The sequence below is a fragment of the Stenella coeruleoalba genome (assembly GCF_951394435.1).
Source record: "Stenella coeruleoalba genome assembly, chromosome: 10".
NCBI classification, from domain to species: Eukaryota; Metazoa; Chordata; class Mammalia; order Artiodactyla; family Delphinidae; genus Stenella; species Stenella coeruleoalba.
The window spans coordinates 100360317-100383324 of record NC_137156.1 but is presented as its reverse complement, the minus strand read 5'-3'; the positions used below and the strand labels follow the sequence as shown (position 1 = coordinate 100383324).

The window sequence follows — 23008 nt, the reverse complement described above, 5'->3', positions numbered from 1 at the left end:
TCAAGAATGGGTTGCTGTGACAGCCTTCTAGCTGGCCTCTTACCCCCAGTCAAGTCCTTGCCTCTGCCACCCATTGTGCAGACAGGCTGGGGAGTAGACTTCCAAAGCTGCCTCGCCTGCGTTCCACTGCTTTATCCCCTCCCTCTCCCGCTTATTCACAGAATCTCAGGAATTTCCCCACTGCTTCTGGAATAAAGTCCAGATCCCTTCTGCTCTGCTCTCAGGACACTCAGCCCAGACAACACTCGGGCCCTTCCCCGAAGAGGCTCAGGTAGAGGTGAAAAGTTTGGCATTGGGGCTGGACGGTCCTGGGTTCAAACGGCTCTGCCCCCTAAGAGCTGTGACCCCTCTTTAAGCTCCAATCTAAAATACTCTGCTTTCTTCTTGGTTAATTCCTACTCTTCCAAAACCCAAATTAGTTTTGCATTCAGCAGGCATTTACTAGGTGTGATAGGCTCTGTTCTCCACGTGACAGCTTTCCGTGAGCCTTCTGCCCCAGATCCTCCCCGGACCTTGAGGCACTCCAGGCTAACTGCCCTATACCAATCAATGAATCAGTCAGTGATTCTATCTTTCTAAGGGTCTGACTCAGTTTCCCAATTAGGATGTGAGAGGAGGGAGTCCATCATGTTCAATGTTGCATCCCTAGTACCTTGCACAAGGCCCAACCCTCAGGAAGTGTTTAATGAGTGAAAGAAAGAGCTAGGTTTGAATCCCAGCTCTGCAATTTACTAACTGTGTCGCCTCAGTCAATAACTTAACCTCTCTGAACCTTTGTTTCCCTGCGTGTATAATGCTAAGAATAAGTACTCTGTAGGGCAATGATAATGATCAAATAAAGCACTTCATACACCACCTGTACTGCAGGAGATTCTCAGTAAACAGTAACCATGAACGATCTGCAGAGAACCCGGCCGGTGCACCCAGGGCTTGGCAGGGGGCTTACCTTAGCGGTACAGGTGGCCCTGAGGGGCTCGATGAGCCGGTCCACCCTCTGCAGGACAGGCACAGGACACAGGGTAGCTAGTCGGGCGAGCATGATGAAGGTCAGCATCTGCCCAGGAGGAAGGAGACAGTTCTTGGTGAAATGGCCCAGGACAGAAAGGAGCAGGCCCTGGGGAAAAGCAGAGGTCTGGAGCTCAAGCCCAAGCTCTAGCAGCCAGGCTGCCTGCCTGCCACACTGACCTGTGTGTACTGGCACTCACCAGATATTGGTTGACGAAATTAAGGAATGTTTCTGTGCATTTTCCCGGGAAAGACTGAGATTTACAACAGTGGTTCTCTCTAGGTGGAGTGGAACTTTTTGGCGATTACTACTCACTTTCCTATTCACTTTTAGATTGTCTAAACCCTTTAAGACAAGCCTAATTCCTTTTGATTATTTTACACTGGTTTTTTGTTACAAAAATGATTCATGTTCATTGTATGTATTTTAAAAAGCTACAAGGATAGAAAGTAAAACCTGTCTCCCTCACAGGTAATAAAAAAATGGCCCAAACTTCTACAACTCACTTATCACCTAACAGTGAGTCTTGGCCACCTTCCATGCCAGCACAGAGATCCCTCTCCGTCCTTGTAATGCTGCCAGGATCCCATCCATGGCTGGAGGTACCCGGCTTACTGAGCCAGCTCCCCATGAGTGGACATTTTGGTAGCTGCCAGCCTTTCCCAACTCCCAGAAAGCTGTGGAGAACCATCTCTCACATAAAACTCTGAATGTATTTGTATTTTTGAGTCAGTTCCATGAAGTCAGTTCATGGAGTGTCTAAGAATTCTAAATTTTAAAATGTTTCTAAGGTATGGGGATATATGTATTTGTATAGCTGATTCATTTTGTTATAAAGCAGAAACTAACACACCATTGTAAAGAAATTATACGCCAATAAAGATGTTAAAAAAAATTCCCCCCCCAAAAAAATAAAATGTTTCTAAATTCTACATTTTTCTAGTTCTGGTCAAACCATCCTCCCAAGAGCTTGCCCAGTGTAGACTCCCACCAAAGGTGTGAGACGTGGGTTCTTTTTCTTATTGTTAAAGAACAAAGGAGCTGTTTTCACGGGGGTGCCTGGGGCAGGGGTGGGGGACAAACAAGAAGTGGGCCCTGTGGCGCCTGGCTGTCCTCCCGCTGCGGAGTGGGCCTGGGTCCGGCAGGGGGCTCGTCCTACCCGGATGTCGTAGTGGTCCTTCAGGCCGTCCTCCACGTGGTTCAGGAACTCGCAGATGTCCAGCTGGCCCAGGCAGCTCTCGAGCAGCGAGTACATGCACTCGAAGGCTGCCTTCCGCACATCCAGCCCATCGTCCACCGTGTGCTTAAAGGGCCCCATCTCCACCTGCAGGAGGGAGGGATGACAGCGGGCTGGGGGCTGTGACCCCAGGGCATAAGGACACCTTCCCAGGTTCCTGCTGCACCCCTCCCCCTCTGCTGTTCAGTACTGCGTCCCATCCCCAAATCATGCCTTAGACCCTTAAGTCTCCATGCCTTTGCTCAGCCCATGATGCCTTTTGATAATAATAGTAACAATAATTATAATTACAATGATTAGAATCTACTGAGCAGTTATGATGTGCCAGGCACTGTGCTGAGTGCTTGACAGATGACATTTTACTCATTCAACAGTCCCAGGAAGAGAGTGTTACTATTAACTCCATTTAATATATGAGGAAACTAAAGCTCAGAAAGGTTAACTAACTTGCCCAAGGACACTAGCCCAAGCTAGTAAATAGCTCAACCAGAATTAAAACCCCAGGTCTCTCTGAAGTTATAACCAGAAGGCTCTGCTCTTAATGGTAACTCCTTCTTACCCCTCAAAGCCCAGCTCAAATGTCCCCTCCTTTTGGAAAACTTTCCTAACCCCTCTAAACAGAGTCACACCCTCCTCAGCAATGCCAGGTGGTTCAGCCCTTCTCATTATATCGTGCAATGACTTGGCTGTTCAATCACTTTTAATCTCTGCCTCTTAAATCCTAACTTCACCAAGTGCTCTAAGTAACTTAAATAATTAGCAGAGAGGGTATCCCTCCCTCTCCTTCAGGAGGCCATGAGCTCCCTGGTGCCTGGACGCAGGGCTGGTGCTCCATGAACACCTGCTGAATGTTGAGTGATAACAAGAGTCGCTGGGGCTTCCCTGGTGGCGCAGTGGTTGCGAGTCCTCCTGCCGATGCAGGGGACGCAGGTTCGTGCCCTGGTCCGGGAAGATCCCACATGCCGCGGAGCGGCTGGGCCTGTGAGCCATGGCCGCTGAGCCTGCGCGTCCAGAGCCTATGCTCCGCAACGGGAGAGGCCACAACAGTGAGAGGCCCGTGTACCGCAAAAAAACAAAAACAAACAAAAAAAAACAACCAAGAGTTGCTGACGTTTACTGAGCACCGACTGCGTGCCAGGAGCAGTTCTGAGCACTTGTAGGATTTAACTCATTAAAAATCTTCTCAACAACCCTATAATGTGGACATGGTTATTTCCCTCCCTTTGCCCGTGAGGAGAAACTGAGGTTTAGAGAGGATCGCGTTGCCCCGGCCAGGGTCACACAGCAGGGAAGTGGAGGGGCAAACCTGACCCTGTGGGCCGGACCTGCTCTGATGAGCTTGACCCTAACCCTGGCCCCAGCCGCAGGAGTCAGACCCAAGGGCTCCCGGCTCTGTCCTCCCACGGCTTCACCTCTCGGATGAGGTCCCGGCGGATCTTCGTCTCCTGGTAGAGGAGGGGCAGGATGTCGTCCAGCAGGTCGCGGACCAGTGAGGGCTTGTTGTGCACGGCGGAGTTGAAGAAAGCCAGGGTGGCCCGGCGCACATTCAGGTCTGGGTCCTGCAGGCTCTCCATGAACTCTCCTGGCGGAAAGACCAGAGGTGGTGTGGGGGGCAGCACAGCCAAACACAAACCACCCCCACCCCACCGTGCTTATCTGGTTAACGGGAGCCGTGCAGACCTGGCTGGACTGGGACAAATGTGTTCTGAGCATCTACTCTGCACAACAAACCTTCAAAGTCCAGATAAGAATGTAGACTTGAGTCTGGCCTGGGTTCAGATCCAGGCTTGACCACGTCCTAACTGTGGCACCTGCCTCAATGTCCTCAACTGTAAAATGAGTGTAACAGCAGTACCTACACTGTAGGACTGGTTTTAGGATTAAAAATGTGGTGATGTCTACAAAGCACACAGCAGAGCACCAAGTGAGGACTCTATAAATGTTAACTTGATTTTATTTCAGATGAGAATGCTGAAGATAAGAGAGGTGAAGAGACTTACACAAAATCACACAGCATTTCTTTTCTTATAGGTTAGACTTTTTAATAACTATGTTAATGTTTTATATATTCAATAAATAAATAAAATCAAGAATGGGAGGGATCCCTAAAAAAAAAACCAACTGAATTTCAAATGATTAATATAACCACCCAGGTTATGAAGGAGAAAACAACTCACCTAAGTAACTTCCAAAGCATTGTGACAAGACGCCCTCAGGCTAAAGACAAAATTATAAACGAATACTGATTTTTCACAGATAAGGGTTAGCAATTCTCATGACTACCTTCTGTGTATTCCAGGATTAAGTGAATACATATCTCAGGAGCTGGGTTTCTCCTGTAACAGAAGGGTATATGGAAAGGGAAAAGGCTAGCATGAACCCTGTGGTGTTGGACTGGAATATATATGTGTGTCTATGTACGTAAAGTCATACATACTTAGATTTCCTGATTCTGTCTGCTGAGAGGGCCTCGAAGTAATGGCACCCCAGTAGCAATGAGCACACCTAGTGCTCAGATCTTGGATTCTGAATACTATTCTCCACTAAAAGGAATCAGGCTCCTTGGAGAAATGGTTGATTCCAGGGCTGGGGCAGGAAAGGTTCAAGATGGGTCGGGAGCACCTTATCATGCCAAAAGGTAAGGAGATGCTCAAAGAATGATGGAAACATATCAACAGAACATAAGCAGCAGCTTGAAGGGCTCCCACTGGCTAAATGTGAGACAATCTTGGGAATCAAAATAAATTAAAGACAGTAATAGATTATAACCCATTGAGTGAAATACAAATCCCTGAGTCTATAATGATATGAACAAATCAATGAATAAATAAATGAGGGAAAAGGAAAAGTTATTTCTGAGAACAAAATGCAAACTAATAAATATGGGAGGAATGCTGGAATTAGAAAGTTGTCATTTAGCAACTGTCAGTAATCATTTATTCAGGCAAGAAACCACAATGGATGCAAAATGTAGTGGGCAAAAATTTGATGAGGAAGAAAATATTTCAATAGGCTTAAAAATACTTATTCATGGGGCTTCCCTGGTGGCACAGTGGTTGAGAGTCCGCCTGCCGATGCAGGGGACACGGGTTCGTGCCCCAGTCCAGGAGGACCCCACATGCCGCGGAGCGGCTGGGCCCGTGAGCCATGGCCGCTGAGCCTGCGTGTCTGGAGCCTGTGCTCCGCAATGGGAGAAGCGGTGAGAGGCCCGCGTACAGCAAAAAAAAAAAAAAAACAACAAAAACTACAATGAGGTATCACGCCACACCGGTCAGAATGGCCATCATCAAAAAATCTACAAACAATAAATGCTGGGACAGGTGTGGAGAAAAGGGAACCCTCCCACACTGTTGGTGGGAATGTACATTGGTGCAGCCACTATGGAAAACAGTATGGAGGTTCCTTAAAAAGCTAAAAACAGAACTACCATATGATTCAGCAATCCTGCTACTGGGCATATACCCAGAGAAAACCATAATTTGTAAATATACATGCATCCCAATGTTCACTGCAGCACTATTTACAACAGCCAGGACATGGAAGCAACCTAAATGTGCACAGACATAGGAGTGCATAAAGAAGATGTGGTACATATATACAATGGAATACTACTCAGCCACAAAAAAGAACAAAATAATGCCATTTGCAGCAATATGGATGGACCCAGAGATTGTCATACTGAGTGAAGTAAATCAGACACAGAAAGACAAATATTATATGATATCGCTCATACATGGAATCTAATTTTAAAAAACAATACAAGGGCTTCCCTGGTGGCACGGTGGTTAAGAATCCGCCTGCCAATGCAAGGGACATGGGTTCCAGCCCTGGTCCAGGAAGATCCCACGTGCCGCGGAGCAACGAAGCCCACGCGCCCCAACTACCGAGCCTGTCCTCTAGAGCCCGCGAGCCACAACTACTGAGTCCACGTGCCACAACCACTGAAGCCCACACACCTAGACCCCGTGCTCTGCAACAAGAGAAGCCATCACAACTAGAAGCCCGTGCACCGCAAAGAAGAGTAGCCCCCGCTACCCGCAACTAGGGAAAGCCTGCGCACAACAACCAAGACCCGATGCAGCCAAAAATAAATAAATAAATTTATAAAAAACAAAACAATACAAATGAACTTATCTACAAAACAAGAACAGACTTACAAATATCAAAAGCAAACGTATGGTTACCAAGGGGCTGGTGGGGAGGGATAAATTGGGAGATTGGGATGGACGTATACCTACTCCTATATATAAAATAGATAACTAATAAGAACCTGCTGTAGAGCACAGGGAACTCTACTCAATACTCTGTAATGGCCTATATGGGAAAGAATCTTTAAAAAAAGAGTGGGTAGAGATATAGGAATAACTGATTCACTTTGCTGTGCACCTGAAACTAACACAGCATTGTAAATCAATTATACTCCAATAAAAATCAAAAAAAAAAAAAAAGAAAAATCAGCTCAAGCCCAAGAACAGGGTGGAGGTGACCAAAGGGGGCAGAGGGGCGGGGGCACTCACCAACGAAGGTCTTCAGGATGGGGTCGATGGGGTGCGGCTGGTCCGAGATGAGGAACTTGAGGGCTGTGATGACAGTGCAGCGGGTGTGTGGCTGACCTGCAGGACGGGAGGGGGCACTTGGGGCGGGCGCGGCGGGTCCCGGACACCCGCAGGCCGGAGGGCGCTGAGGCTCCCCTTGCCTCCGTGGGAGACAGAACCACGTCTCCTCCCCACACGAAACGCCCCGCACATCTCTGGGGAAGCTGATGCTACCACTTTCCTTGGCAGCCCAGAATCTCCCCTGAATTCTTCCTACTTCGGCTGAGAGCGTAAAACTGCCAGCTCTCAGGCAGCCACGCCAAGGACAGGAACGGACGACGAGAACCCAGGACAGGGCTCCAGCCCAAGAAAGACCTCTCTGCCCAGGCCTTGGGGCTGCGTCCTATTTTTCAGACACATTATCTCAATTAATCCTCAGGATTAATTAATCCTAGTCACTGGTTGATAATAATAAAAAATCATATAGGGCTTCCCTGGTGGCGCAGTGGTTGAGAGTCCGCCTGCCGATGCAGGGGACACGGGTTCGTGCCCTGGTCCGGGAAGATCCCACATGCCGCGGAGCGGCTGGGCCCGTGAGCCATGGCCGCTGAGCCTGCGTGTCCGGAGCCTGTGCTCCGCAACGGGAGAGGCCACAACAGTGAGAGGCCCGCGTACCACACACACACACAAAAAAAATCATATGATATTAGTAACAATAATTAATAAAAATTCTTCTTAATCTCCATTTTACAGGAGGAGAGACTGGAATGGTTAAATTCACGTCTAAGGTCACCCAGCAGGTCCAGAATTCACCAGCTGCTTCTGAGCCCTCTCTGTGGGCTTCTCCAAGGAGGGAGCAGTTATGCTTCAAGCAGGCTGAACTCACTTAATTTTGCTTTTCTGCCTGCTTTCTGAGTAGAGAAGCTGCAGAGAAGGAAGGGAGTACACTTCCCATCAGGGTGAAGGAGATTAATCGGCAGCTTCCACCCCTCCGGCACACAGCACTGAATGGGTTAAGGCTGTTTCCATCCAAGACTGCAGTTCGAGACTCAGCAGAAAGTTTACAATTTGATGCTAGGGTATGAGTGAGTGAGTTACTGACTTCAGACTTGTAGTTTTTTCCTCTTTCTCTTTCCATCCTGACTGGCTCCTAAGAAGATTCAGGGTGGCTGATAAAGGTAATACACATAGAAGAGGATTAACTGAATTAAGAAAAATGAGGCCAAGGACAAAGTGAGATGGAAACCAGAGTGAGGGGCATGCAGCGAGAGGCAACTAGAAAGTCCTATGAACTTGCTAGAAGCAGGCCGCTGATTCGGCTCTAAGCATCCCAGCAGCCAGCAGTAAATAGGAAATATGACTGGTTAGCTGGTTCAACAGCGGGCACGAGGTCTAAACAAATCTGGGCTTAGAAAAGGCAGGGCTGCCCCTCATCCCAAGACTCTTGCCTCCCAAGGTTCCTCGTGAAGAGCCCTGTGCAGTGTTAACAGGTGAGGTCCTCAACGTGGCTGTCCTGCCCACACGGCGGTGAGGGCCCAGCGCTGCTGCTTGTACACCAGCAACCCAGGAAGGGCTTAACTGGAATCACTGACACAGCAGCGACAGTGGATACTAGCAGTGCTAATTAGGTACCACCCACTATAGCAAGCACTTTGGCTGCATTATGTCAACTAACACAGCACTGACCCTACGGGGACCAGGGGACTAGCTCAAGGCCTGGAGGCCTTTCGCCCTCAGGGGCTGTCACCTGCCTAAGAGCCCACAGTCCACCTGCCCGCTTTCTTCCCCCCTGAGCTGCAGAACACCCTGACGCGCCCTAACCCCAGAACGTAAGACCTGCCTTCCTCACCCCTTCCCTGGCCCTCTCCACACCCGGGGCCTGGCATCCAATCCTAGCCCACGTTTACATTTGCTCCTGCCTCATGCTAGCCCGACACAGCTGCATTCTGCAGGCTGCCGTTTCTGGCCCCTCAGAGAACTGCCTTTACTAACCCTCACCTGGAGCACAGGGCTGCTGTCCACAACAAGTGGCACCGTGAAAAGTTTATTTGTTGGAGGGACACATCAAGGATTCTGTCCCCTCCATCCCAGAGGGTCCCACAGGCAGGGGCCTTTAAATCTCAGGAAACACTGTTTTTAATGGCTCCTCTGCCTTGAACCTTGTCAACACTGTGACTCTCAGACCTGACCACCTGAACAAGTTCACCCTATGTGGACCTCTGCCCACCTCCGATCTGGGCTGCCTTTGCCCACCCCTGTGCCCCTACCTGCAGCAAGTTGCTTCCGGAGCCGCGGCAGGAGGAAAGGAGGGTTCACAAGGACCAGCTTCCCGAGGCACTCGGCCACCACCCCCCGGGTGCCCTCCTCGGCGCCCTCGCAGCGCTGGAACAGCAGGGCCCAGATGTCCTCGGCGTAGGGCTTCAGGCTGTCAGGCTGGGCGGCCCCCAGGGCCTCCCGGAGCGAGTGTAGCAGCAGGTACCGCCGCCGGGGCTCGGCCTCCATCTGCCCCAGCAGGAAGGGCAGGAAGTCAGGCAGGTTCCCCGCGCCCACGCGGCCCAGCGCGTAGGAGGCAGCCGCCCTCACGTCCTCGCTGGGCGAGCCCAAGGCTTCCAGGAGCACCGCCTTCAGCTCCTGCTGGGGGCCCGGCCCGGCCACCTGGCCCACCTCGGCCAGCGACAGGAACGCCAGGACCTTGACCCCTGGGCTCGAGCTGGGCGACCTGGCATCAGAGACCAGGCGGTTGACTGTGCCCGCCACCTCCTGGGGACAGGCCACCGCGAGGGCCGCCACGCACCGAGCCAGCGAGTGGAACACCTGCTTGTGCAGGCCGGGCCCGCCGTCCGCCACCTGCTCGTAAACGGGCGCCGTGAGCAGGCCGACGAGCTCGGCGTAGTCCACGCACGGCGGCCGGGTCCCCACCAGGGCCTGTAGGAAGCCTTCAGCGGCCGCTAGCACACCGGCTGGCAGGAGGGGCGAGCGCAGCAAACGCAGCAGCTCTGCCAGCACAGGGCCGCTGACCTCGGCCAACGAGTCTGGCTGGGCGCGGGTCACGGTGGCGAGGAAGTCCACAGCCAGCTGGGCCACGTGCATGTCGTTCTCACTGACAAGGGAGGGCAGCTCGGCCAGCACGGCTCGCACGGCGGATGGCGGGAGGCCGAGGCCCTGACTCTGGGCCAGGGCAGCCAGGGCGGCCAGTGTGGCCAGCCGCAGCGCCCGCTGGTTCTTCCGCAGGAACGAGGCCAGAATGGGCAGCGCCTCGGCTAGTATGGGCTGCAGGTCGATCCGCAGTGGGGACACGGCCACCAGTGTCAGCGCCTTGACGGCAGAAAGCCGGGTGATCTCATTCCGCAGGCGGTCCAGGAGAAGCAAGAGTGACGGCTCCAGGTTATCCCCGAGCCGGTCACCCAGGTGGCCCACGAGGTGGCCCATGCAGGAGATGGCCCGCTCCTTCACCTCCTGGTCCAGGTCAGTGGCACGAAGCCGTGCCAGGGTGGCCGCGGACATCTCTCCAATGTAGGGCTCGGGGTCCAGCAGCCGAGGCCTGTCCAGCGGCCACAGGGCCCTCACCAGCTCCTGGAGCACCAGCAGGGCCTCGGCTGCGATCTTGTAGAAAGGGTCAGCCACGCAGGCCATCACAGGTGGCAGGAGAGCGGGCAGCTGGGGGTGGAAGGCCTCAGCCGGCTCTGTGCCCAGCAGCCCCTGCAGGAAAGCCAGGGCATCCATCCGGATGGTGGAGGAGCTGGAGCGGTCCGCCAGCGAGAAGACGATGCCTGGGGGTGGGAGGCAAGGTTACCAGGCCACAGACCCTGACCCAACTCAGCCCTACCTGGATGCAGGGGTGGAGTACCCTCAGGTGTCTGAGCTGGACCCAGGCACCTGGGATCTCATGCAGCAGATTCTATGAAGTCAGGGCTTGGCCGGGGCCAGGGCTGAGGACACAGGCCAGGAAACCTATTTAAAAACAGAACATGGCACCCCGGCCCTGTTTTCACTGCTGGCAGTGGGGAGCCACTGTAGGTTGCTGAACAGGGGCACTCTCAGGGATTGGGGCTGGGGTCTGGGTTCAGGAAGAAGCCCAGAACAGCAGACACTGGGTTCCAGTCCATCTTACCTGCTACCAGCACGGGCATGTGCTCTGCCAGGCTGCCCGGAAGGACGCCTGCCAGCTCGGTGAGGAGGCTGAAGCAACCCTGGCGGGCCCTGACACTCCGATCTTTAAGCTGCCTCTGCAGGGCCTTAATCACAAGAGGCACCTGTGGATGGAGGGGGGAGGTCAGTGACCACCCGGGAACCTCCACACCCCACCCACTACTGCGGGACTCGGCCTGGGCACCTGCCCATGGAGGACCCCCAGCGTGGAGAGGATCATTCCACCCCAAGCTTCCCATCACTCGCTCTGTACCAGGCACCTGATTCCACACTCACCAGCTGACAGATGGGAAACAGGCACAGAGTTGAAGTAACTTGCTCAAGGTCACCGGGCAGTGTGGTTCTCACTCCTACGCTTGGTGAGGGTGAAGCACCGGGGCCCCCTTCCCTCCTCCAGCTAGATTCCCTCCCCAGTGAGTTCATCCACTTCCGAGTTGAGGATTCCCCTGAAGCAATGACTCCTAGATCTACATCTCTGACACGAGACTTGTGTGCCGACTGCCCGCCAGACACCTCCACTCCGGCATCCAACGAGGGCTTCGAACATAAATGTCCAGAACAGAACTCTGGACGCGCCCCCGCTCCACCCTCCACCATGTCAGGGACTGCACTATTTTTAGCCAGAGCCCCGAACTCACATGACACCTCCCTGCCCCTTGCCTTTCACATCCATCTGCAAACCCCAAAACTATCTCTCAAGTCCCACCACCTGTCCCCCTGCCCCCTGCCCAAGGCACCAAGCCCTTTCACCTGCACAGCTGCAGCGGCCTCCAGCCCGTTACAATCCATTCCCCACACAGCAGCCAGACTGAGCCTTTTCAAATGTGAGTGGGATCCCATAATTCCCCTCCCGTGGCGTCTACCCTCTTAGAATAAAACTGAACCCCCTTGCTGTGGCCTAGAACCCTACTCGTGCTGTTGGCTATCTGCCCGAGACTGTGTGGTCCAGGGGCAGGGACTTCATCTGTCTTGCCCCCTGTTGTGCCCCGCCACTTCATACACAGGGCCGGGCACACAGCAGGTGCTCGGTACGCACAATCCAGTGGGTGGAGAGATGGGGGGCGGTGGGAGGGTGAGGGGATGGAGGAGGGAAGGGTGGTGAGCAGGAGGGAGGGGCAGGGGGAGGGGCGGGCAGGCACACCTGTCCTCGCAGCATCTGGAGGTTGCTGCCCGACTGGGTGGGCTCCTCCTCCAGCCATCCCTTCGGGGGCCGCGTCTGCCGCAGCAGCACGATGTAAGCCCCGAACACGTCGGCCTTGACGTTCTCCTCGCGTTCCCTGAAGCGGCGGATGAGCACGGGCGCCAGGGTGCAGTGGAAGTTGGTCAGGAGGTCGGGCCGAGAGCTGATCAGGGCCGCCAGGCACTTGGCCGCTGCCCGGCGCACCTTCCAGCTCATGTCATCATCGTCGCTGTACTCGTCCTCGCTCTCTGGGGCGGGAACCAGACACCCATGGAGCCCTGCGCACCACCCAGGGCGGTCTCCCAGGACGGAGGGGTGAGAAGTGAGGGGGCAGTGAGGAGGGCTCCGCCGGGGCCTCACCTTTCCATGGTCACTACCCGTTAATGAACACCTGCCCTGTGCTAGGGGTGGCGTCAAGCAGGGAACCAGCTGGAGGTAGGCCAGGGTCCTCCCGCTGCCTCCAGACTCCTGGTTGTATTGACTACACCAGGGAAAAACTGACTCCCAAGCTTCCAGTGAGGATTTAGGGAATCCATTTGGGGCACAAGACCCAAACTTTGGTTTCAGGACTGGCTGCGTGATGTTTCATTTACTGGGATTTCAGAAGGGAAAGGTGATAGCTCCCCTGCCCCAGACAGAGTCCTGATTCCAGCTGCCAAGCAGGACTAACAATTAAGGAAAAGCTGTATTTGTGTGGCTCTCCACTCTCCAAGCTCCCCCAAGAGATCAGAGCTCAAGTCTTCACCATGCCTCAGGAATGAAGGTGTCTTGAGCCCCCTTTTATAGATGATACATGTAAGGCTCAGAGAGGGCGAAGACTCTCCTGAGAACACACAGCTAGAAACAGCAGAGATGAATGAGGCCCACAGAGCCAACTCATACATCTGGGAGACACGCATGAGGCTCAGGGGGGGACGGTCCTCCCTAGGGACACCCCCAGGCACAGGCTCAAAGGCCAGCATATTCCTACCCACACTGCCCTGCAGAGAACTCAGACTCTCAGAGCACGGCATCTGGACAAGCCATAGTGGGCCAGATGGATGGTCCCCCAGATGTGTCCCCTCTGATGGACCCTCGTTATCTCCACCCTATGTCACCCATGAAGAAACATCCAGAGCTCCCTGTTACTAACAAGAAAATGCCCAATCTCCTTGGCCGGGCATTTGAGCCCAAAATGCCTGTCCAATCTCATCTCCTACCACCGCATCTCGTTCTGAGTGCCCATCAGGACCTAAGGCCTTCACCTCCATCAATGCCTCCAGGGCCCAGGGCCTTCCCTCTGAGTGACAGAAAGACCCACAGGCACAGAAGGAAAGAAGCCATTGAGTCCATCCCCCATCCAGGTATCTCTCCCTGTCAGTGCCAATCATTCCACCACTAGAGCTTCACTCTGCTGGGTTAAAGCAATGGCTCTTGGAAGCCGTAACTAAAAGGGTACAGAGATGGCAGCACGAGGTGGGGGAGTCTGGCAAACATGGCTCCAAGTCCCAGCTACGACACTTCCTAGTTGTGTTATCTCAGGCAAATCTCCTCTCATTAAGTCTCAATCTCCTTGTCTGAAATATGGGGATGACAATAAATATCTGGTTTCCTAGGGTCATTATAAGGAACATGAAATAAGAGAGTACTCAGGGGACTTCCCTGCTAGTCCAGTGGTTAAGAATCCACCTTCCAAAGCGGGGGACGTGGATTTGATCCCTGGTCGGGGAACTAAGATCCCACATGCCATGGGGCAACTAAGCCCGCGTGCCACAACTAGAGGGAAGCCCGAGCGCCACAATGAAAGATCCCGCGTGTCGCAACTAAGACCTGACACAGCCAAAAATAAACAAATAAATATTTAAAAAGAAAATAGCACAGAGGACATCAGGAGATGCTCAATAAACAACAGCAATTACTACTATCTTGTGATTTGTGCAATCAGAGAGTGTGGGTACCACAGAGGATCCAGATTTCCAAGGGCAGGGCTGGAGCCTGAGGAAGAGCTGGGATCAGGATGGGGGCACCAGATGTGGCCCCTGTCTTTGGCTGGGGGATTCCCGGGAAGGCTGCACCCATTTCCACCCACCAGCCCAAGGACAAGTTGGCCACTCACCCTGCTCACTGAACTCACTGTCCTCTGTCTCCATCTGCTCCTCTTCCCCGTCACTGTCATAGTTATAGTTGGGGTCGTGCTTTATGTACTGGAGGCAGAGACTGGTCACGCTGGGCACGTGGGGGCCCATCTCCTTGGGGCACCTGTGGGGTGGGATGCGGGAGGCTCTGCTGGACCCAGGCAAGACAGGGTTGGGGATCGGGCCCAGTGGTGAGTCCTGAGACCTGACTGCTTTGAGGCCAGCATCCTGCCCCCACGCCATCCCCACCAACTTCTCAAAGAAACCCCAGGGCCCCCGTTTTCCAGCACCCCTGTTGCACCTACTTCCTCAGGAAGGCCTCGAATGCCTGGAGGCAGGACTCCCGAAGCTCATCATCATCCAGGTTGCAGAACTCCTCCACCAGGGGCACCAGTCGGTCCAGATGGGTCCCTGCAGGGCCAGGTGGGTCACTGAGGCAAGGTGAGATGAGGCCAGACCATCTCCAGGGCTCCCCCAGCCCACAGCATTCAGCCTGCGCCTGCACCTGCAGCCCTGGCCACTGCAAAGTTACTCAGAGGCTTCAGAGTCAAGCAGATGTGGGTTCTAGCCCTGACTCAGCACCCTATAAGCTATGGGACCTTGGGCACATCGCAACATTCTTTAACCTCAGACCACTCATCTTCACAGTAGGGATAACAACGCCTACCAGCCAGAGAGTTTGTCAAGATTAACAGTAAGATTCAGGTAAAGATCTCCACCCAGGTCCTGGCACGAAGCAGGCACTCAATAAGTAGCTTCTGTTGTTGAAACTATTACTCACGTTCTTGCCTGATTTCCTGCGCTAGGTTGTAAACCTGGGCAAGGAAAGTGGGGAGGCAGGCACTGCCCTTACAAACCAGGCAAGAGGGGCCCCCCCACTGCCCCCGGGGCTTTATACGGACTCTGCCCTAGCTTTTCTCCAGCCGTACCCTTCCCTACCCTGAACCTTTCCGGTCCTGTGCAGTTCTCTTGCCCAGGTCCATGCTCCCGAGGGTGGCTGCTGTTTGGGGGGATGTGGACAGAGTATGGACTGCAGGCTGGGGCCTCCATGTGCGCTTTTAAGGTCCCCTGCAGTGAGCGAGCCAGAGGGGAGGGAGGGCAGACCGTGGCCACTCTACTTACACTGCCCTGTTCTAGCCCGAACTAACTCCAAGGTGTTTGAGAATAAATTCAAAACTGATTGCAGGATTCCATTTCTACAAAACTCATCTCTGGTGACAGAAAGCAGGTCAGTGGTTGCCTAGGGTGGGGCAGAGGGTAGATGGACTGCAAAGAGGCACAAGGAAACTTTTGGGGGTGATGGAAATGTGCATCTTGATTGCGGTGGTAGTTTCACAAGTGCGCGAAAAGGTCAAAACACACTGAATTGTACACTTTAAGTAGTGCGGTTTATTGTACATTCATCATCCCTTTGGAGGCATGACTTATAATTACCCTCGCGAGCCTCTGGGTAGGGCTCAGAAGCAGGTTGAGCTCAGGGCCCACCTGGCTGCCTCTCGAGCCCTCTTCCTCTTCAGGCGCTTCAGCACCGCCACTGACCCTCCCCACCTCAACCACGCCCCCTAACCAGAGGTGGCTCACCCGGGCCCCACCCCCTCAGCCCAGGTCCCGCCCCTCTCCCGGGATCCCGGTAGTCGGCCCCGCCCCCTTACGTGGGGCCCCGCCCCCTTACCGAGGCGGTGGCCTGCCTGGCGGCCAACGCTGCCCAGGCACTGGATCAGGGTGCGGATCGCCGCGGGGCTCGCGGGCGCGCGTGGGCCAGGCAGCCGGTCCAGCAGGTGGTCAGCAAGCTCGACGAAGAGGTCGGTGCTGCAGGCGGCCGCCAGATGGCCGAGCGCCCCAACGGCCCGCTTGCGCACGGCCAGGCGCGGACTGCTCAGCTGCGGCAGCAGACAGTGCAGGAGGCTGGCGTGGAAGGCGCCCAGCGGGGCGCCCAGCCTGGGGAGCCGGAAGGAAGGGGTGTCGGGCGAGGCCCACCCGGCGGGCAGCCTGGGCCAGGCACTTCCCCTTTCCCCATGGGTGCCTGGCCGCCTCCCCCATTATGACAACCCAAGGACCCTCACCCTCCCCATCACTGAGGCCAGAGTGATCTAAAGTGTGCCTCGGGCTTCCCTGGTGGTGCAGTGGTTTAGAGTCCACCTGCCAATGCAGGGGACACGGGTTCGTGCCCCGGTCCGGGAAGATCCCACATGCCGCGGAGCGGCTGGGCCCGTGAGCCATGGCCGCTGAGCCTGCGCGTCCGGAACCTGTGCTCCGCAGCGGGAGAGGCCACAACAGTGAGAGGCCTGCGTACCGCAAAAAAATAAATAAATAAAAAAGTGTGCCTCTGCCTAACTCCTTCAGTGGCTCCCCAATGCCCTTTAGATAAGCTGAGCTCCGGGCTCAAGGCAAGAGGGAACACCAGAGAATGGTTTCTGCACAGATAGAACGCAGCCCCTGCAGCAGCTTCTGTCCCACCTTCAAACCAGGCCTGTGCTTTTCCTGTCCCATATGTGTCCTGAAACCTTTTCTTCTCTCACTCTACACCAACACATTGACCTCACCCTCCCATATCTCTCTGTCCAGCCCAGACCTCTCTCCTGGGTTTCATTTATTTATGTGTTCACCTACTATGTGACAGGGCCTGGGCTGGAAACTCGGGAGAGCAAGACGGACTCTGGCCCTCAGTCCTGCCCTATGGAGTTTTCAGTTGAGTGGGTACCTCCCAGGCACCTCAAATTCAACATGTTCCAAACGGAAACCATCACGCCCACCCCGACATTGCTCCTGGAGCGCACCTACACGGCCAGTGGCCCTGTGTCTGTGCCCACAGTTAGGAAAGCCAGACCCCTGGGTGTCAGCCTTGAGTCTTTGCCTCTCATCCACTCCAAGCACTGTGGAGTCCACCTCCTAAATACAACCTGAATTCACCTGCCTGCAGAAGCCTTCTAAGCAGTTTCCCTGCCCATTCAACCCCCTCCCATCTTCCGTGCACTCTGCACATAGAAAGATCAGTCTAAAACACACAAATACACCCAGGGCATTCCTCATGCCTGCCGAGAACCCCTCCGTGAGCCCCTCACACTTTCAGTAGAATCTTTAGTCAACTGCCCCACCTTCCCAGCCCTTATCTCTCCACACCAGCCCCTCCTCATGACACCCCATGACTGCCTTGCACAACCCCCAGGACCTCATGTCTCTCTGGTCTTTGCCCTCTGGGCCAAAGGCAGGTCCCCCATACGGGGTCCCCCTTATGCTCACCCACGCCTGGCCAAGTCCTGCCCACCCTTGAAGGCTCAGCTGGCTGGACCCTCTCTAGGAAGGTTCCCCACCCCCCAGCTGGGTTAAGGGCTCCTCCTCTGAGCTCCTACGGGCCCTGCTCTTAGCCGTATTGTTGTTCTTACTCCATTCACAGATTTATGTGCCTGTGAGCTTTTCCTTAGGGGCCGCCAAGACCCAGCCAACTCCATATTCCCAGAACTAGTCCAGCTCCTGACATTTTTCCAGTAGGTGCTCAAATCTTGAGAGGCTGAATGAATGAATACTTTAAAAATGTGTAGTGCAATTTAAAACCAAGGCCCAGCTACACTAATCCAAGGGAAGAAAAAAAAGAGAAAGAGGGCCGAGGGAGAGGATGAACACACGTGGGCTCCAGCTTGGAGAGACCTGAATTCAACACCTAGGTTCTGACATTTATTGACTGTGCCTGCAGACAGGCCACATCACCTCTCAGAGCCCAGAAAATGGTGACAAACGAGTTCTCCTGGGACACTGCTGGTACAATTAAAGAGCCCTAGCACAGGGACTGGCGGACAGTAAGTGCTGGCTCTGTGAATTTGAGACCCTCCCTGTCCCCCTGTCCTCCTTGCCCAGGGTGGCCTCCCGCACCTGCTCAGCATGTCAGAGAGGATGTCCAGGGCTTCCAGCTGCACAGCCACGTCCTCCTGCTGGGCGATGGCACTGGTGAGCTGGCCTGTGATCTTCCGGCACACACTGGTGGCCAGGCCAGAGCCTGCACAGAGCACAAGGTGGGTGCGGTGAGGCCCAGGGCTGGCCTCCACCTGTGGTCGGCCTTTGCTCTGGTTGTGTTCCTGAGCCCACATCCCTCAAATCCTGCTGACCAGGGAAGCCAGGGGTGGCGTGGTCCCAGGTTTGACGCAGAGTCAGACGAAACTAAAGGAGACAGCTGGGGAGCTAAAGAACCAAGGGCGGACCTGCTGGCTGGCTCACCCCACACCTGACCCCTTTGCCCTCTGCCTTCCAATGGGGAGGTGGGAAAAGTTAAGCACTTCTTCCCTAGACTCCTTTGCTGCTTGGAGAGGCCAGGTGACCATGTTCTGGCCATTGAGACACAGGTCAAAGTCTTCTGGGGAAACACGTGCTTTTCTTATAAAGGGCAAGAGACATGGGTAGAGACTTCAGCCCTGTCCTAAATGAGCTTCTGAATGGCTGTGAAAATGGAGTGGCTGATCCCTTCAGAGTTATGTGAGAAAAGTAACCCCCTACTTCTTCAAGCTGCCATTAGTTAGACTTCGTTACTTGCAGCTAAAAGCATCCCTGAAACAGAGCCATGAAGTTTAACAGATCTGGGTCTGAATTCTCTGCCACTTATTAGCTTGCTGACCTTGGGTAAGTCCTTTCACCTCGCTGAGCCTCAGCTTCTTCAATCATCAACCAGGACAAATAGCAATAGCACCGAGTCCCTAAGACCTGAGTACCTGTGGCTGCAGGGGGGAGCTCCGACAGGACGGTCTTGAGGCCGATGCCAGCGACGTCTCGGAGCTGCTCCTTGTCTGACCGCATGTTGGCACAGAGGGCATCCACGATGGTCTCCACCTGGTACTCCTTCACTTTGCCCACCAGAGGACCCAGGCTGAGTATGGAGGGAGGGAGGGAGGAGGTCCAAAAGCCCAGGCTCAGCTCGAGTCGGGCTACCCCTTACATCCCCTCATGTCTGTGGGGCCACATGTGCTGAGGAAAAGGCCCCAGATCAACAGGGGACTTCCTATTTTGCCAGAAAGAAAGGTACCGTCTGGGTATGCCGACATCATTCCTGGCACCTCCCAAACCTGCATCTCCTCTTGGGTTTTACATCTCAGTATATGGCCAAACCATCGAACCCGGCAACCTCAGCTGGAAACCAAGGAATGCCCAAGAGTAGGGTTCTCAAACTTGTGCGTGTATCAGAATCCCCTAGAGGACTTGTTAAAACACAGATTGTGGGACTTCCCTGGTGGCACAGTGGTTAAGAATCCGCCTGCCAATGCAGGGGACACGGGTTCGAGCCCTGGTCCGGGAAGATCCCACATGCCGCAGAGCAACTAAGCCCATGCGCCACAACTACCGAGCCTGCGCTCTAGAGCCTGCGAGCCACAACTACTGAGCCCGCGCTCCACAACAAGAGAAGCTACTGCAATGAGAAGCTCATGCACTGCAAACGAAGAGTAGCCCCTGCTCGCCACAGCTAGAAAAAAAAGCCCACATGAAGCAACGAAGACCCAACGTAACCAAAAAAAAAAAAAAAAAAAAAAACACACACACAACACAGATTGTTGGGCCCCACCCCAGCTTTTCAGACTTAAGGGGTCTAGGTGGGGCTTGAGAATTTACATTTCTAGCAAGTTCGCAGTAGATGCTGACGGTCCAGGGACCACACTTTGAGAACCTGCCTTAGAGGCTTGCTTCTCCTAGTGTGGTCACAGATCAGCATCATCAGCACTACCTGGAGATGCAGAGATGCAGCAGCTCAGGTCCTACCCGACAGCTACCGAACTAGAATCTGTGCGTCAACAAAACCCCCAGGTGATTCGAATGCACGTGAAAGTTTAAAAACTGCACCGCACTGCTTCTCAGCCTTAAGTGGGCATTGCCATCACCTGGGGCCTTTTAAGAAATTGTTACCCAGGTGCCAGCCCCAGAGTGTCTCAGTTAATTGGTTTCAGGTGTGGCCTGGAGCTGGGGATTTTTTTTTTTTTTTTAATTCCCCAGGTGATTCTAACATGCAGTCAAGGCTGAGAACCTCTGACCTAAAAGAGTGGTTCTCAGATGACAGTGCGCATTAGAATGCAGATTCCCGGGTGCTATATCCTCACCTGCCCGCCCCAGCCCACTCCTGAATTAGAATCCCTGGGTGGGGAGCACACAGTTTAAACAAGGGTCTCAGGTGGCCGCAGTGCACACCACTTTGCAAACTCTTGACTTCTTTCTCTAAGTAATCACAGGTCTTTCCACTCTACCTTCTATAGCACTGGTTCTCAGTAGGGGTGATTCTGCCCTGAGGGGCGTTTTGGATATTTACTGGGGGGGGCCTTCTATTAGTTATGTTCATCACAACTAATGAGATGACACTTCTGCCTTTTATTGAGGGAAGGGGGGGTTGGGGTGGGGGGGTCGGGGATAATAGAAAAACAATATTGCAAAACCATGTTCCATGTCCTGCTGGAGTTTCTAACATCCCACTGGGCATTCACACAGGTAAAAAGCCTTTCTATAATTATCTGAGTCCAAAACCTAATTTCATTTTACATATAAACACAAAGTACTTTTCTGCACTATTTTAATATATTAAAATATTAATATTTTAATATACTCTAAAATTTCCAAAAATGTAGTTATCAGGTAACTCGAAGGAAGACTGTACTTTATTTTCCTGGGAAACTTTACCGGGACACGGTCACCATTTCAGAAAATCTCCTAAGATCAATGCTGCCTGTGCTGAGTCCCCAACATCCACACCTGTCTCCACCTGCTTCCTGCCTTGGCAAGCCTACCTCAGGTGCAGGCTTCTCACGACTTCATTACACGTCTACCGTCAACGTGCCTGAGTATTTACACAGTGAAACACATACTATTTTACCATCAACAACGTTCCTCCTATTTGTCCTTTATGCTCCGGTTTAAGGCATTATATAAGCTGTTTTGTAATCATGTGTAAAGGCAGATTCTATTATGCATGAATTTCATTTCGTGCTAAGAAAAGAGTATTTCAGACCACGTGTTATAAAAAGGGGTTTTGCTTCTGCTAGTAGGAAACCAGTCCACCTGATCTCAATTCCACCGTTAGAGGGATGCTCCCAGACCACAAAGCTGAGCACGTCTTGTTCCTGCATGAAACTCTTTACTGAATTCCTATGCTCTTGGGATCAAGTTGAAATTCACTACCCACCCAGAACACCTGGATCCAGCCCACAGAGTACTGTTTGAGAGGCAGTGCCCCAATTCTGTTGACCCCCGCCATTCCTCAGTCCCCTGCTTACCCCGCCACACACACACATGCCCTGCACATACCCCATCTTGCTTTTTCAGCTCTGGGGGTAACTGGCAAAGGTCTCAGAACGACACCTCATGAGGCCTATGGCAAATGTGCCCACCCCCGCCGCGTTCTTTCACCCCCACCACTCCTGTGCATGCCAGCCTGACCTTCCAGCTGCCAACTCCTGCATCTGTGCCTGAGGGCTTTCCCTGGCTGGAGATGCCAAGGAATGCATAACGCTCCACCTACCCCAGGAGCAGCCCTCAACCAAGGAAAGCTGGCAGGTGCGAACACTCCAAGGTGCATGTCCTACACTGTGTGCCAGGGATCCCCAGCAGGGGTAAGCTCCACTCACCCACAGGAGAAACCTGCTTGATGCTTTATTGCGTTTCTTCCTTCCCTGCCTCACTTCTCTACCCCCCTACCTAGTTTCCTGGGATCTCTTTCCTAGGAAACTTACACTTGAATCCTTGCCACAGGGTGTACTTCTGGGGGAACCTACACCAAGTCACTGTCCAGCTCCACTGGGGCTCCAACAGTTGCTCAGCAATTCTTCTCTCAGAGGCTGTACCCCAAAGGGTCAGGGACCCTCCCATCACCACCAGGGTCGACACTCACCACTTGACCGCCAGGTTCTGCACCTCCCCGTTCTTGTCCTCCAGAAGCCTGAGAAGCATCTTTACCACCTTGCGTTCGCTGTCCTCATCCAGCTGGATGGAGTCCTTCTGCAGCTCTGACATCAGGTCACTGGTAGCCATGAACCTGGGCAGGGAGGACGGAGGATTGCTGAGCAGCTCCTGGGCCCCGGTGACCTGGGCAGTACCTCAGAGTTCCCCAGAAGCGGACCTTGATACAAAGGGTCAGGGGCAGTCAAGGGCAATAGATTATCTGGGCTGTGGGCACAGCTGGGCTACCAAAAGGCAACGCGTGTGTGAGACACCGACTGGCCCAAGGTGGCAGACTCAGACACACAGCATCCCAGCTAAAGGCTTAGGACCTCCAAAGCACATGGCTCCTGCTTCTGCCATTTATGCAACTGTGAACTTGGGCAAGTTACTTCACCTCTCTGAGCCTTATTTAACCTGTCTGAAAAGTGGGGATGAGAACGGTACCTGCCTTGTGGGGCTGTATGGAAGATAAAAGACGACAATGTATGGGGTGTGCTCAGCACACAGTGGGCACTCAGGAGGTGTCCCGCCACGATTATAATGTCACGTCATTCGCGTCTCATTCGGGCTAGAAGGTCGAACACAAACCTTGCAACCGAGTCAGGTGTCAGCAGGAAGCCTCTCTACCTGACAGGTGGAGGAGGACGAGCCCCGTCCAGCCCACCTGACCTCAAAGAATCACTCAGCCCTGCCCTCACACCAGCGGGTCTCAAACCGTGGCCAGCATCAGAATCACCTGCAGGGCTTGCCAAGTGCTGCTGGGCCCCAGGGTTTCTGAATCAGAAAGTCTGAGCTGGGGCCCCAAATTATGCATTTCTAACAAGTTCCCAGATGAGGCTGAGGGGCGGGGACCACACTCTGAGAACTAACGCCCCAGGCCAGGTTGAC

At 53.7% G+C, this 23008-nt stretch overlaps 1 protein-coding gene across 4 annotated transcripts in view; it reads right to left on the bottom strand.

Annotated features, from left to right (window-relative positions):
• The window catches only part of CAND2 (cullin associated and neddylation dissociated 2 (putative)), a 29035-nt gene that overhangs the window by 1719 nt on the left and 4308 nt on the right, over positions 1-23008 (bottom strand). Inside the window, exons 2-14 of one of the 4 annotated variants that reach the window (XM_079933877.1) lie at positions 22071-22214; positions 18919-19073; positions 18089-18212; positions 15894-16159; positions 14527-14632; positions 14203-14345; positions 12069-12355; positions 10890-11031; positions 9046-10548; positions 6761-6856; positions 3656-3825; positions 2166-2330; positions 947-1114 (exon numbers count right to left, since the gene is read on the bottom strand). In XM_079933877.1, the coding sequence (XP_079790003.1) occupies positions 947-1114; positions 2166-2330; positions 3656-3825; positions 6761-6856; positions 9046-10548; positions 10890-11031; positions 12069-12355; positions 14203-14345; positions 14527-14632; positions 15894-16159; positions 18089-18212; positions 18919-19073; positions 22071-22214 (3469 nt within the window). The remainder of the gene's footprint in view (positions 1-946; positions 1115-2165; positions 2331-3655; positions 3826-6760; positions 6857-9045; positions 10549-10889; positions 11032-12068; positions 12356-14202; positions 14346-14526; positions 14633-15893; positions 16160-18088; positions 18213-18918; positions 19074-22070; positions 22215-23008) is intronic. The other 3 variants (XM_079933878.1, XM_079933879.1, XM_079933880.1) reach the window with 3 other exon arrangements.